At 36.9% G+C, this 14,978-nt stretch overlaps 1 protein-coding gene across 1 annotated transcript in view; it reads right to left on the bottom strand.

The window, feature by feature from the left end:
- The window catches only part of LOC143880027 (delta-1-pyrroline-5-carboxylate synthase-like), a 31,835-nt gene that overhangs the window by 489 nt on the left and 16,368 nt on the right, over positions 1-14,978 (bottom strand). Inside the window, exons 11-19 of the mRNA XM_077382788.1 lie at positions 13,402-13,488; positions 13,227-13,313; positions 13,051-13,147; positions 12,520-12,623; positions 12,285-12,360; positions 6,432-6,582; positions 6,009-6,077; positions 4,661-4,727; positions 4,492-4,562 (exon numbers count right to left, since the gene is read on the bottom strand). Coding sequence (XP_077238903.1) covers positions 4,492-4,562; positions 4,661-4,727; positions 6,009-6,077; positions 6,432-6,582; positions 12,285-12,360; positions 12,520-12,623; positions 13,051-13,147; positions 13,227-13,313; positions 13,402-13,488 — 809 coding nt within the window. The remainder of the gene's footprint in view (positions 1-4,491; positions 4,563-4,660; positions 4,728-6,008; positions 6,078-6,431; positions 6,583-12,284; positions 12,361-12,519; positions 12,624-13,050; positions 13,148-13,226; positions 13,314-13,401; positions 13,489-14,978) is intronic.

Here is a 14,978-nt window from a genome sequence, read left to right as displayed (position 1 = left end):
CTAGAGAAATAGAGTTACTTTTGATTTTTACTATAGCGCTTCGGAAAACCACACAAAGATTCACTGTAATTCCATGTACTTGCAGCTGTCTGTACTTCCAGCAAAGAGAGAATGATACATATGGGAACTGTCAAAAAGCTTATGGGGCCGTTTGGATATGGGGATTTTAGAATCCTGGATTTCCTCAAAATCCTAGATGGGAGACAAGAGAAGGAGACCGTACGTTTCGCTTCTCTTTAGAATCTACGATTTTAAGTAAGAAATCCAGGTTTTCTAAAGCCTGGAAACATGGGATGATTCCTATTCTCTTGCTCACAGAAAGAAGGGCGAGAAATCAGAAAACGACGGCTGGTCTCCTTCGTCCCTCATCTCCCATCTATGATTTTGAGGAAACCCAAGATTCTAATATCCGCATATCCAAACGGCCCCTAAACATTTAAATAATTCTTTGGCTGGTAGGCCAAAGAAGGGGAAACAGACATACTCAAGGAAATGAAAAAAGCCACCGCAAAGAAGGTACCCTAGAGAAGGACAACTAAGGATCACCTCTCAATCTAATCATTCCAGCTATATCATCTGCAATCAGACTAACTAATCAATGGAGGAAATGTTTAATACCAAGGCCCTGTTCGTTTGGGATTATGCAGCAGCCGATTGCAATTATAGCAACCGATTGTGACCATCGCCAATTACTAATACAATCCATTATGATATAATTATGTTCTGCTGCAACATTTAAGTGATTAATTACACATCCTTACCAGGCTGGGAGGAAGCATGGGGAGGGGCGAATGATAAAAAAGGAATCCCGTTGGTAAGTTGGGAAGAAGTACGTAAACCCACCAAGGCTGGCGGTCTAGGAATCAGACGCATAAAGGAAACAAACCCAGCGCTTATAGGGAAGTGGTTATGGAGATTTGGGTAGGAGGGGACATAGCTTGTAGGCGCAAGTGATTGAAGTCAAATAAGGTTCCGGCAAAGGACACTGGGAAACGGAGGATAAATTTAGAAAGCCAGGAAAAACTATATGGCGGGATGTGTTGTGTTTGAAGGCGAAGTTTTCAGAAGGGGTGAAACTCAGGGTAAATGATGGGGACAGCGTTATATTTTGGTGGGACAAGTGGTGCACAGATATACCGTTGAAAGAGTATTTTCCACATTTGTTCGATCTAGCTTCGGACAAGGAGGTAATGGTAAAAGATTGTTTTAGACGTACAGATAACAGGGTGGTATGGTGCCCGGCATTTAGAAAATACACATCCTTACCAATCCTTAGACCAGTGGTGAAATTGATGCAAAAATCAATTGGAAATATCAGAGAAATCGTTTTAGATGAGGAAAAGTTCAGATCTGCACTCGAAAATTAATTTGTTAAAAAAAAAACACCTTGGGAACAATCTCTGGACGAGTTTCTGATCTTGTTCCCTTAGGTTTTGCCATTCCAACTCGACACTCAAAAAAATTGCAGCTCCAAATAGAAAAATTTCATGCACATCCACAAAAATTCCATTCCAGATTCACAAGTTGTAGAACCACTTACAGAAAATGAAATAGGGGAGAGATTATCACAAAAAACTTAGAAATTGAAGCATGTTCCAGCAGCTTCCAAAGTTGATCTTCTTTTTCTTGCGCCCCTCTTTTTTTGTTTAGGGTTTCACAAGGTTTTTTTCGAGAGAAAGTAATGGAGTTACGATTTCGCAGGTATGGGAGAGTATTGAATGTAGGATTTTTCACAAGTTCTAGGGTTTCTATCGCCAATATCTTTCTCTGGTTAGGGTTTCACAAGGTCTTTGCCGAGAGAAAGTAATGGAGTTATGGTTTTGCAGGTCGGGTTTCGAAAGTACTAGAGTTAGGGTTTCTTGCGTTTATCCTCTTTCTCTGGTTCGCAAGGCGTAGGGGTTAGGATTTTGCAAGTATGGGAGAGTGCTGAATGTAGGATTTTTCAAAAGTTCTAGGGTTTCTAGCACCAATCTCTTTCTCTGGTTAGGGTTTCACAAGGTCTATGCCGAGAGAAAGTAATGGAGTTATGGTTTTACAGGTAGGGTTTCGAAAGTACTGGTGTTAGGGTTTCTCGGGCATATCCTCTTTCTCTGGTTCGCAAGGGGTAGTGGAGAGTGTTTCTCGATAAAGGGAATATTTAGATCTGGGTAATAATATCATTTTGGAAATTATTTGAGGATATTATTGGAAAACGATTCGGAATTTGGGAAGTCTTCACATCACAAACGCGCCCAATCAGTTTATAATTACCATTTTTGGTGACTCTACCGGTATGCGTATTTCATTACAATCGCATAATCGGATTTTGATTTATAAGAGATTTTTATATAAGTTAACAGAACACTCTTTTAAGAATAATCGGTTCTTCTGAACAGTCAATTATTTATAATTCCAACCAAACAGGGCCTAACTGTGAAAATTTGGGATGATATGTTTAACTTAGTTAGGGCATCTACAACAGCATTAGCAATTATGGACAAACCCAATGGAGCATTCCTAGGAATTTCTCAGAGCAGTGCAGAAACTTCTGCCCAGATATTGATCAAATCCCCAAGAAATGACCATTTTAGACACTGTTAGAAATTGAAAACAAGTAGGTTTCAATGAAGACTGAACTGAATTTGTTCAAGTTAGAGCCTAATCACTTGACACTGTAATGAACACATAATTTTACCCAACTACATATCATAGCAGCTGCATCAGCTAACCCAGATTTATAACCAAGGATTGTAAAATCTTGGACTGTACTGGATTTTACAAGCTAATTAAAACATGAATTTTATAAGCTAAAACCTGGTTTTTCTAAGCTAAAACTTGGAACTAACAAAAACCAGGTTTCATCTTACAAAATCCAGGAGTTTACAAATCTCGGATTATAAAATCTATGCATCCAAACAGCCCGTAAAGGAGTCGCTGGTATTGATGATGCAGGACGGAAAAGGAAGACACTAGGTATTGTAGCTCTAATACCAAATTGATGCAGGACATTCATGGAAATGGAATATCTTCAGTTATTAGGTTCAGGTTGTCGTTAACCAGACATTAGAATTAGGTATGGATTAAGAGAACATATTAAACAATTTTAAAAATAGGGGATTATGGGTAATAGTGGACTGGTATGATAGATCTAAGACACATAACAGAATGAATATTACAATTAATATGCACTTAATTTGTAGGTGTGCAGGGATGGAAGTACCTTGAAAAGGGAACGCAAATAAAACGAACGAAATAAATCTGATATATCTATTTTATGGATCTAGTGTTAGAAACCTTTTTTTTTACTTTTCGATATCAAGCACCCCAACATGACACATGTGGTGCTTGTGGAAGTGATCTGGACTTTTCATCTGGAGCTCCTCACTATGGATTGTAGCCACAAAATCACATTGTTAAACCATTATGGGTGGTTTTTTTTACTCATCCGATGGTTTTTTTTACTTATCCAATGGTTTTGTTCACTTATTTTAGCACTTCATGAAGTTTCATATTAAATGTCTTTCATTTACGTATGTTTTCACAAGTTTCCATGATTTTACATGATTTCCATTAAAATTTTCATTAGAAACCGATATGTTTTCATTTCCGTCACGACCAGAATGCATACTGAAACTGAAACCTGAAACCTCACATATGAGGGCTGCAAAAGAACAGTAGAGAGAGAGAGAGAGAGAGAGAGAGAGAGAGAGAGAGAGAGAGAGAGAGAGAGAGAAGAAGAAGAAGAAGTTGATCTCGTCATTCCATGGGTAAAAGTCCATTTTTGGTAGGCTAGGATTACTCATTCAGTATTCTCTTTGGGTTATGAACCATCCATGATGGGGCTCACCAGCCAAATTACAGTGTTGGATACCAAGAAGAAAATGTGCCTGACATTGGATATTTTCGCTTATTTTTAACCATACATTTTATATTCTACCTATGCTGCATTAGTACTGGTACGAATAGGAATGACCTGAAACTTCATAAATGGCTGGGTATTCCCTTCAGAATAAATATGTCACTTCAGTGTCCCTGTTTTTCATAAAATACAGCACACCCAGTTCAGGAGATTAACCGGCCTTCAAATTGCAGAATTCATTTGATCACCCATACTCAATTTCATGTATTTTGGTGTTCTATTGAAGAGAAAATATCATATACATTAAAATTGATCTTCTAATGAAAATGGACAGTTATCATTGTTTGGTGTAATTTGCCTAATAAGTAATAACCAAAACCAATAAAAAAATAATACTGCATTAATTGCATATAAAGGAAAATGTGGAAATGTAATTCATTTGAGGTAGAAACAAATATTTAAGTATGTTAAAAAAATCAAGACAAATTTTCAGCTAAGGTCTGCTGATGTCATTAGAAAAATTAACGTATGTATCATCAGTAATTTCAAAGAATCACAAAATATCTCCATTCATCGCAAAGAATAGGCCCAATTCCAAATTGTAAATACATGGACAATCAGAAGAAGGGAAGATGTTTCAGCATGTGACATACCAACGTGTTGTTAGAAGTCCTTCAACTCCAACTGGACCTCGAGCATGAATCCTACTTGTACTTATTCCGACCTGTTATGCCATTAAACAGAAAAAATAATCTTTAAAGAGTCAGTAAATCAACCACATACAAAGACATGCTCAACATTGGAGCTTCAAACAAATCAAACCTCTGCGCCGAGTCCAAAACGAGCTCCGTCACAAAAACGTGGGCTTGCATTGTGAAAGACAGCAGCACTGCGAGGGTAAATAGCAAACCAAAATATGGTTATCTCCATATTTAACCACAACAAAGTTTAGGGAGAACACCATTAAAACTGGAATCATTCCAAAAAAAAAAATACCATTAAAACTAGCACAAATAGACTATGTATCATTTTGAAAATAAGAATAGTAATTCACCAAATCCGTGGTTCTCTAATGCTCTGTTTGGTTGCTTGTAGATGGCTGGGAGAATAGGAGAAATATAAGTCAAAGAGAATTAGACAAGAATGGAAGAGAATGGAAGATGGGGAGAATATTAGGAGGGAGATTTGCGAGTAGTGTTTGGTTGCGCGAGCAAATTAGCGGAAGATGTAGGGTGTCATGATCAAAATATAGGTGGAAGAGAGAGAAAAGTAAGAGAGAGAGAGAAAAAAAGAATAAGACAAGAATTTCTCCTAATTCCCCCAACAAATTTCTCCATTTTGGTGAAAAAAGGGGAGAAGATTATGGGGGGGGAACATCTCCGCCACGTAGGCGCCACCTAGGATAAAAACCAATAATGATGTCTAGAAGTTGTCTAGTGGTCAAAGGTGTAAATGTCAACCAAACATGCTTTGGGGAGATCTCTGGGAGATCTCATGCATTTGAAACTCCTACAATCCCCCCAAAACAAGCAACCAAACAGAGCATAAGGCATTAGAACATGGTAAACTCCACAGCAGATTAAGGGAATAAACTGAGTTTGAATATTATCTACATGGTAATATATATGTAGCTAACCTACAACATATACAGGGGCTCAAAAAGAACCCGAACTCCTAATCCTGTTTCCCCACTGCTGATGAGGATGTTGCTTTGAATCTACAGTAGTTCTCTACAACTACTGGTTTAAATATGTATTTCCTGGATGTAAAATATTTTAAAGTTGTGAATGGATCAGTTCAACAGTTGTCCATTCTTGGAAGGAAGACGTTGATCTAACATAATCAAGGCAAGACATAATAACAGGTGAACAGAGTACACAGAAATTAACAGATTAGGACGAGGGTAATAATTGAACTGTGCAGACATGAGATTCCTTGATGGTCAGCACAGAACTAATAATATGATAGAGAAAGTTAGGTATTGCTGTTTGCAGGTTTATTTGATTTTGACAATAAAATGAATAGACCATATGAGAGGAAACGGTACAAGCAAAAGTGTTGAAGAGAGTACATAAGGGTAATCAATACCTCATAATTGATGTATGGAATATGTAGTAATTGTAACCATTCAAAAAAAAAAGTTGTAGTAATTGTAGAAGCACATGCCCACCTGTCAACCTGACGGAGGAAGATTTCTGCAACAACGTGGTCTTCAGCAATTATGCAATCAGTGTGTGCGCTGAAAAAGCATACGGTTTGATTGCAAATTTTATTAGTTTCAACAGCATAATAAAGGAAGGGAAGCTTCTTCACTGTGCAGTGTCTTCAAAATAGCAGTTGAACATATTCATGGTTGCGGACCTAGGTTTTAATCAAGGTTTTAAATTTCGACCAAAATATAATCCGAAATTTTGGATTTTGGTCAAGACTGAAACCGAAATTTCGGAAATTTTGGCCAAAATTTCGTTACAATAATGAAATTTGCGTTTTTCTTTTACCGAATTTCAGCCAAAATTTCAGTTTCAGCTACGTCCGAAACCGAAATTGAAACCGAAATTTAAAACCTTGGTTTTAATGAGACGGTACAACATGCCTTCCATGACGATGTATATGGTTAACTGCAGCAAGAACATCATCCACAATTTCCACAGTGCAAGCCAATGAATTGTACTCATGGTGAAATGAGTGGGCCGCTGGAATATCTAATACAGCACTTGCTCTTGGTCCACCATATAGTGTAACACCTGCAATGGATGCACAACTTAGCAAAACAATCTTTTTATTTCTTAAGGTATGATGCTGAATTCCATACAATGTCCTAGAACATATTCACAACCCCAGTAACATAATCAGGCATCACAATCTATTGAATATTGCATGCTGGAAGCTGAATCGAAGCGGCGTAAAACTCATTGTTGCTGAAGGAATCATGATAACGTACATTACAATTCAATGCTGCTAGTGATACGAAATGTAATCAAGTATTTTGGGAATGGAAAGATCTCCCTAATCTTGCAAAGGGGGCTTTAATGTGTGGTGTATTAGGAAATTCCTAATATTTGGTCTAAATACATATCCTCTTCTATGTTTTTGTTTATTTTTTGTTTAATATCAAAAAAAAATTAAGGTACCAGCACTGTTCCTAGATAAATTTCAGGTTTTTAGAAATTATATATATATATAGGAAAATGATTGTGAGCTTGAAGCTCATATAGCTTATATGAGCTTGAGGGCCCAAACACATGTGGGCCCACATTGTTAGGATGATCCAAAGCATTCATTTGAAAGGCCCTTACATAGATAGAGTGTGTACAAAAAATCAGCTCCATAGGATCATCCTAACCCATCCAAAAGTGGAGGGCAAAATGGACAGACACTGTTTGCCACAAATCTGCCCATTTTTGCCCTCCGCTTTTGGAGGGGTTAGGATGATCCAATGGAGCTGATTTATGGTACACACTATCTATGATGGGGCCTTGCATATGAATGGTTTGGATCACCACAAAAAATGTGGGACCCATGTGTTTGGGCCCTCAAGCTCATATAAGCTATATGAGCTTCAAGCTCACAATCATTTTCCTCATATATATATATATATATATATATATATATATATATATATATATATATATATATATAGGGGAAAATGTTTGTGAGCTAGAGCTCATATAAGGGTTAGGATGATCCTATGAAGCTGATTTTTTGGGCACACCCTGTCTATATGAGGGCCTATCATTTGACTGCTTTGGATCATCCAAACAATGTGCCCCTCTCTCTCTCTCTCTCTCTCTCTCTCTCTCTCTCTCTCTCTCTCTATATATATATATATATATATATATATATATATATATATAGAGAGAGAGAGAGAGAGAGAGAGAACATTTCCTACACACTTGTGTAGGTAAGTTACCTACGCACTACCTTAAAATACAGTGGGGGCCCACATTGTTTGGGTGATCCAAACAATTCATTTGAATGTTCCTCACATAGATAGGGTGTCCACAAAAAATCAGACCCTACGATTTGTGGAGGTAAAATGGACGTGTATAAACCTTCACAAATTAGTCCATTTTTTGCCTCCATAGTTTGAATGGTTAGGATGATCCTATGGATCTGATTTTTTGTGGACACCCTATCTATGTGAGGACCATTCAAATGAATTGTTTGGATCACCCAAACAATGTGGGCCCCCACTGTATTTTAAGGTAGTGCGTAGGTAACTTACCTACACAAGTGTGTAGGAAATGTTCTCTCATATATATATATATATATATATATATATATATATATATATATATAGAGGAAAGTGTCTCTAGTCTCTCCCGTAGATAAGCTTATCTACTCCTCCCTTTAAAAAAGCACAGTGGGCCCACGCTGTTTGGATGATCCAAAGCATTCATTTGATAGGTCCTAACATAGATAGGGTGTGCCCAAAAAATCAGCACCAAAGGGTCATCCTAGAACTTCATTTTGTTGGGCACACCGTGTCCAAAATGGACGCATATAAACGTGGACATTTATATGTGTCCATTCTGGGTACCACAAGGCACCACAAAACGAAGTTCTATGATGACCCTTTGGTGCTGATTTTTTGGGCACACCCTATCTATGTTAGGACCTATCAAATGAATGCTTTGGATCATCCAAACAGCGTGGGCCCACTGTGTTTTTTTAAAGGGAGGAGTAGATAAGCTTATCTAGGGGAGAGACTAGAGATACTTTCCTCATATATATATATATATATATATATATATGTTTGTGAGCTCTAGCTCACATAAGCTTATATGAGCTCTCTCTCTCTCTCTCTCTCTCTCTCTCTCTCCCAAACATATATATATATATATATATAAACAGCGACCAAATGTCGCCAAAACATACATGTTGGTGCTGAGCAAACAACTAATTCCTAATGAGACAAAGGAAGAATATAGATCATTTATCTTGGATGGAAGAATCCTCAAATCAGACAATCTGCCTTTGATCCGTTAATTCATGCTTTCATGTGTGTTTTATGTTTGATTTGAGTAGATATCACCAATAAATGGTCACATAACCCTATCTCCAATAAAAAAAAGTAGCTTAAAGGATATGAAAATAGTGAACTTGTACATATCATATTAAATGATATTAAAAACCATGGAAGTGACAACATGGAATCATCTGACACTTTGTGAAGACAATCCCTGAGTTGGACCATGGTTGGAGTTTTTTTTTTTTGTTTTGCTTCTTTTTTTCTTTTTTTTTTGAAAGGCAACGTTGATTGAGAAAGAACCAAACGCAAGTGCAGAAGGCAGGGACAAGATGTCCCACAATATTACAGAATGCCCTCATCCAGAACTGATATATATAGTCTTGCCTAACTCATTAATAACTGCGGCACTTTAATAGACACGAGCAATTACAGTAACTTGCTGAAACATGCGCAATTACAGTCAATAACTGATTAGTTGCAGTCACTTGACTGGTGCTCTCCCAAGCATAATTCATGAATAGCGCTCTCATTGCCAACACATCACCTGCCAAGCAAGATCCCTACTCGGCAGAGATTATTGCCATTCCTTCCCTGTCAGCACCTTCTTTTGCTAGTTTATCATCATCTTCATTCATTGATTGACGCATATGCCGAAACTTCGGGGTAATTGTCACCACTAGATCTCGGATTTCCGCGATAATGTCCGCTAGCACCCAAGGTCCCACCCATGGATGGAGTTGAAGCTTGGCATGTGCCTTATCTCAAATTTCTTTAAGAACGGTCTCATGAATCAGAGTAGACAAATATGACGAGTCCATTTATCTGCTAACATTAACTACTAAGAAATGGGAATCTTCAGAGATCAAAATTCCGGTATCTCAAAGAATCAAGATATGTCCGTTTTCCGCAGGCTCAAGAAAATCCTCTAGAATAAATACAGAGGTGTTCGGGGTAATGGGATATGAATACGACCATCCAATTGGTACAAGTTTCAGTTGGTTATTGTCAGTGGTTTATTTATCACGTTATCAGCATCATTTGAAGTGATTGTTCAAGTAATTTGGACATATGGAATAGAAAGGTACAACCTATCATAGCCACCCAGTTAGAACAGCAGGGTCAGTCATTTTTCTAATTACTATATATCCTGGAATAATTTTGTTTTCAGTTTATCAAAGAAAAAAAAAGACCCTGGATAGAATTTATCTTTTATATGGCTAATTCATGTACATACATTACCGATCTATGAATATACAGTTTATTGTTTGAACTACCACAATGTTCAACTGCAAATCTGAAAAGTCCGGGTATCATTCATTTTCTAATTATTGGGAACCTTTGACCCATGGGTCTCTCCAACATGCACCAGTGATATAAGCAATATAGTTCCAGCCCAAGCAATCAGGTCAGTGTGGGCTGAAATCTTAAAGTACCTCAGTGAAGAAAGATAAAAATGTATCCCCTGATGATATATCACAATGAAAATGGAAATTTAACCATGAACACATTTAACGTTATTAAAATTAATAAAGTCTATTGATATCAGCACTACCATGTTTTAATAATTGCACAAACTCATATTGTCTTGTCTTTGTTGTTTGGCTTCTGAGAGCTTTTTGGGAACTGTCATAACCTTAGACAAGTATTTGAATAACAAAAAGATAAGATGAGTTAGTAACTAGTGCAATTATAAAAACATGGTAAAGCCAACATTAGTAGCCTTGATAAATTGAGTAATCAGCAATATACCGTAGTTAAGTTTTAGTCGAGATTTAAACAAAAAAGACCTTGTAACAAAGAAAACCATTTTTGACGATCAGGCAATAGAATGGGATCAAGTTTCAACAACAGCATTATGGGAATTCTTTTAGCCAGTGTATCAGAAAGATTTAGTCAGAAGTTTTAAGTGCTTATCTGGAGGGATATTCTATGTTTGAGTTCCAGTTTCGATCGTGGTGTCAGATATAGTGTATTTTGGAGACAGGATTTCCTTCTGGACCATGCGTTGGTGCTCTCTTTCTCCCTTAAAAGATTTATTCCCTGATCTTTTCTTAGTTGCTGTTGATAAGTTAGCGTTAGTGAAAGACTGTTTTGAGAGAGTAAATGGTAAAGTTATTTGGAAACCTACTTTTCGGAGGAATTTCTTTGATAGAGAATTGCCTTCGGTGCTCAGATTCTTCCAGGTTCTTGAAGAGACGTACATCAGCTTATCAGGGGTTGATAAAAGGCTTTGGGTTTTAGAATCTTCTGATTTCTTTTCGGTCAAGTATTTTTATAAGGGCCTGGTTCCTTATCAGGAAAATCCAATGGCAGCAAGGGTGTAGAAGATAAAGGCTCCTCCAAGAGTTTGTTTCTTTGGCTGGTTTGCGATATGCGGTCGGATCCAAACGGTGAACTTTCTGAGAAAGAGGAATATGCTAATTGTTGATCATTGTGCTTTGTGTATAGACTCAGGGGAGTCGGTGGATCACATTTTCATTCACTGCAAAGTCGCTCGTGAGGTATGGGGCAGGATATTATCAAGGTTTGGAATTGATTGGGTTTTTCCTTCCAATCTTAAAGATTTATTTGAAGGTTGGACCTGTAATCCTTGGAGGAAAAAAGGAAAGGTGTTATGGTCGCTTTCATTGGTGGCCACAATGTGGGTTTTGTGGATCGAAAGGAATAATAGAGTTTTTGAGGGTAAAGATAAATCTTCTTATTTTCTGTTTGTCAAGGCCGTTGCTTTTACTATCTCTTGGGCTAGGGCTCTTCTGCTTTTCCAATTTGTTTCGGCTTTCGAACTTTGGGAGGGTTGGAGAGTAGTTTGTAATAGTAAGGAAAATGTTGATGTTATTCTTCAGGCCTGGCGTCCTCCCCCTGATGGGCTCTTAAAGTTAAATTTCGATGGTTCTAGTCTGGGTAATCCTGGCCCAGTCGGGATAGGGGGTGTCCTGAGAGACTCTGCTGGAGAGGTCATTAAGGATTATTCGGGTCCGATTGGGACAGCCGATTCGAGTGAAGCTGCGGTAAGAGCAGTTTATCAAGGCTTTCTGTGTGTGGAAAGGAATAGGTTGAGCAGTTCCATTGTAGAGGGTGATTCGCTTAATGTCATAAGGTGGCTCAGGGGCTCCTTGGTTCCTCCGTGGAGATTTCTTCGTTTCTTTGATGAGATAAAAGACATATCGGTAGGGCTTTCGATCTTATATCAGCATGCGAGAAGATCTGCTAATGATATTGCAGATAAGTTGGCAAAAGATGGAGTTTCTAAGCAGGTTTTAGAGGTTTTTGATTTTTTACCGCCCTAAATTTATAGCGCGGTGTTGTCTCTATTTTTCTTGGTTTGTATTTGTGTATTTGTACTTGAGGGGGGACCTTCTTAGTCTTCGTTTTTTAATGAATTCTGTTACCATTCAAAAAAAAAAAAAAAGATTGCATAAAGCATACTCATAGTCTCAGGACTGTATAGTAAAGTTTCCAAAAAAAAAGGCATACCTTCCCTCGTGAGCTCTACTATGAGCTGATCAATACCTCCAGTCTTCAACAAATTCTCATGCACAAGAAGTGTTTCCTGAGCGTAAAGGCGAAAAACACTCAACAGCTATGGCATGTCCAAATTTGTTTAGCTTAATAGTACTTGTTTGTGATAATACAAAGTTAGATTGTAAATTTGTAATATTGACAATCCTATAGAACACAGTAAGTCTTGAAGAACACAAGCAGGAATTACCATAGAGTTACAGGCTGCAGGATAATCTATCTTTGCATCCAAAACAATGCGCTTTGCCATATCCATGTTAGCCGTCTTATCAACAAAAACATGGCAAATTCCATCTGGGAAGCAGACATTTCAGTTATACTTCAACATCCTATTACATAAGCCCATACAAATGAGCTTTGTCATGCAGATGCAACATTCTAACCTATGTCACAAATATCTCTGATATTTCCAAAATATAGTGATTTTATAGCGATAATTTGATAAAATGACAAAATCCCGATATAATCCTGAGAATTTAAAAAATATAGTGATTTTTTCATTTATCGGGATAATATCACGATATTTTTGTGATATTTTGCGATATTTTATATTTTTATATATTTTTAAATTATTTTATTTTATCGTTTTTTCTCGATATAAAAACGAAAAATTATAAAAAAAATTAATATATCCCGAGATTTTCCCTTGCCGAGAAATTCCCAAGAACAATATTTGTGACATAGATTCCAACAGAAGTGAGGCAGGAATAATCTATCTTACCAGCATGACCAAGAACAGGAATTTTGGTTGACTCCTTAATTTGAGTAACAAGTTTATTACTACCTCTTGGGATCACGAGATCTATCACATCATCAAGCTACAGAACATTGTAAATAATAAGAAAATAAACATGTTAACCAGAATAACTATCAGCTTCATACAATTTGATAACTCACTTTCAGTAGATCAGGAATCTCATCTCTTGAAGTCACGAGTCCAATAAGCTTTTTGCCCACAGTATCGGGGATGGCTGCAGTGATAACCTATATGCCATAGGGAAGAATAAGAAACACTAAAATTGAAGTTCATATTGATCCTACAGATCAGACACTTGATTTCAACAAAATGAACCTTGTTCAAGATTGCATTAGACCGCATGGCTTCTTTCCCTCCTTTCAAGAGAAGCCCATTCCCACTCCGAACTGCTAAAGAAGCTATCTGTTCCATCACATCAAAAACTATAAGTTCAGATGAAGGTCAGATAATTGAGAGAACAGCACATAGAAATGCTACAGCTGTATATTTCTTGATATGGATGATCACTTAACCAATCTCCATGTCTATAGTTAAAATCAACTACCATCTGAAACATGTATATACGCCTATTTATTGGAGATAGTGTCATTCAATCTTTTATACTTAAAACAAAAGGCATATCTTTTGACATAGGTATTCTACTCAACTAGTCCCCATGCCAAGTTAAAATCAAGGGCTAGCTGAAATCAATGGCAACTAAAAAATTATGTTTCTCTTCCAAGCAGTTTACTCCAGTAGAATATAAACCTTTTTTTTTTGAAAGATGCATTAGAATATAAACTTAAAACCAAACAGTATGAGAGAAAAGATTCAAAGTCCAAGCAATGATCTATGTCCATATGTTATTTGTATTCATACAAGAGTGTTATGAAAATGTATATAGAGATGGGCACGGGTACGGATAAAGTTACAGAAAATAATACACACATATAAAGATAGTCAAGCATATGCCTAAATCTGCAACTCTTTCCTTCCAGATCTTTCATAAAATGTGATGGCTTGTACTCATCTGAAGCCAAAACCCAATCATTACCATCCACAACCTTCCAAGCCACCATAAATTAGATCATTAGAATGATTCAGGACTTCAAGTTTAACTTCAAAAGGCTAATAAACAAATTATTGTGCACAGACATGCACAATATATATATATATTTTTTGTGCGGAACCTTTTAAGTTTTAATATGATATAGTACACTTTAGTGTTTCCTATCAAAATAACTACAATAAAGCATTTTATGTGCATCAACTGGGAGAATTCAATCCTAAACAAATTTCATCTTGAAATGTAATGCAAGATAGCTTTGAGGGTGCAAGATTCCTCTGCTTATATTCATGTCGATCCCTTCTTCCCAAAAGAAGCATTCCTCTCTTTCAATCTCTTTATTCTGAGTACTTCTTATGTTCCAAGATTCCTCTACTTATATTCTTCCTGATTCCTCCTTCCCGAAGAAGCATTTTTCTGTAGTTTCTTCAACTTGTCCCCAAAGGTAGCCCACTTAGAAGACAGCAGATTGAATACAATGTTAGCAGTCTGCTATACACTGAAAATCTCCCTCATTCTTCCTGCAGTTGGGTTGAAATCCTTAGCACTGAGCTACAGATTAGTGGTCCCTGAAGTATAACAGTGGAAAGTTTATACATCCACACCTAAGTTGCATCAGTACGGGTACGAGTGTCGGAATTCGACACGGGTATAGAGTGTCGGATTCGGCAAACCTCAAAAAGAAAGATGTGTGGATTCGCCTAAATATTTTAATTAATTCTGAAATTTTAATTGTAATAAATAATATATTAAAATTTTTAGTAGGTTGAGTAAAAAAAATTTAGTAGTGCCATTCAAAAAAAAAAAAAGAATTACATAGTGTTACAATTCCCAAAAAAAAAAGAAT

The sequence above is a fragment of the Tasmannia lanceolata genome, unplaced genomic scaffold (assembly GCF_043159265.1).
Source record: "Tasmannia lanceolata isolate RefF3 unplaced genomic scaffold, GAP_Taslan_0.1 ptg000006l, whole genome shotgun sequence".
NCBI lineage: Eukaryota > Viridiplantae > Streptophyta > Magnoliopsida > Canellales > Winteraceae > Tasmannia > Tasmannia lanceolata.
Note: the sequence above shows the minus strand (reverse complement) of the source record. Positions and strands in the feature narration are given on the sequence as shown.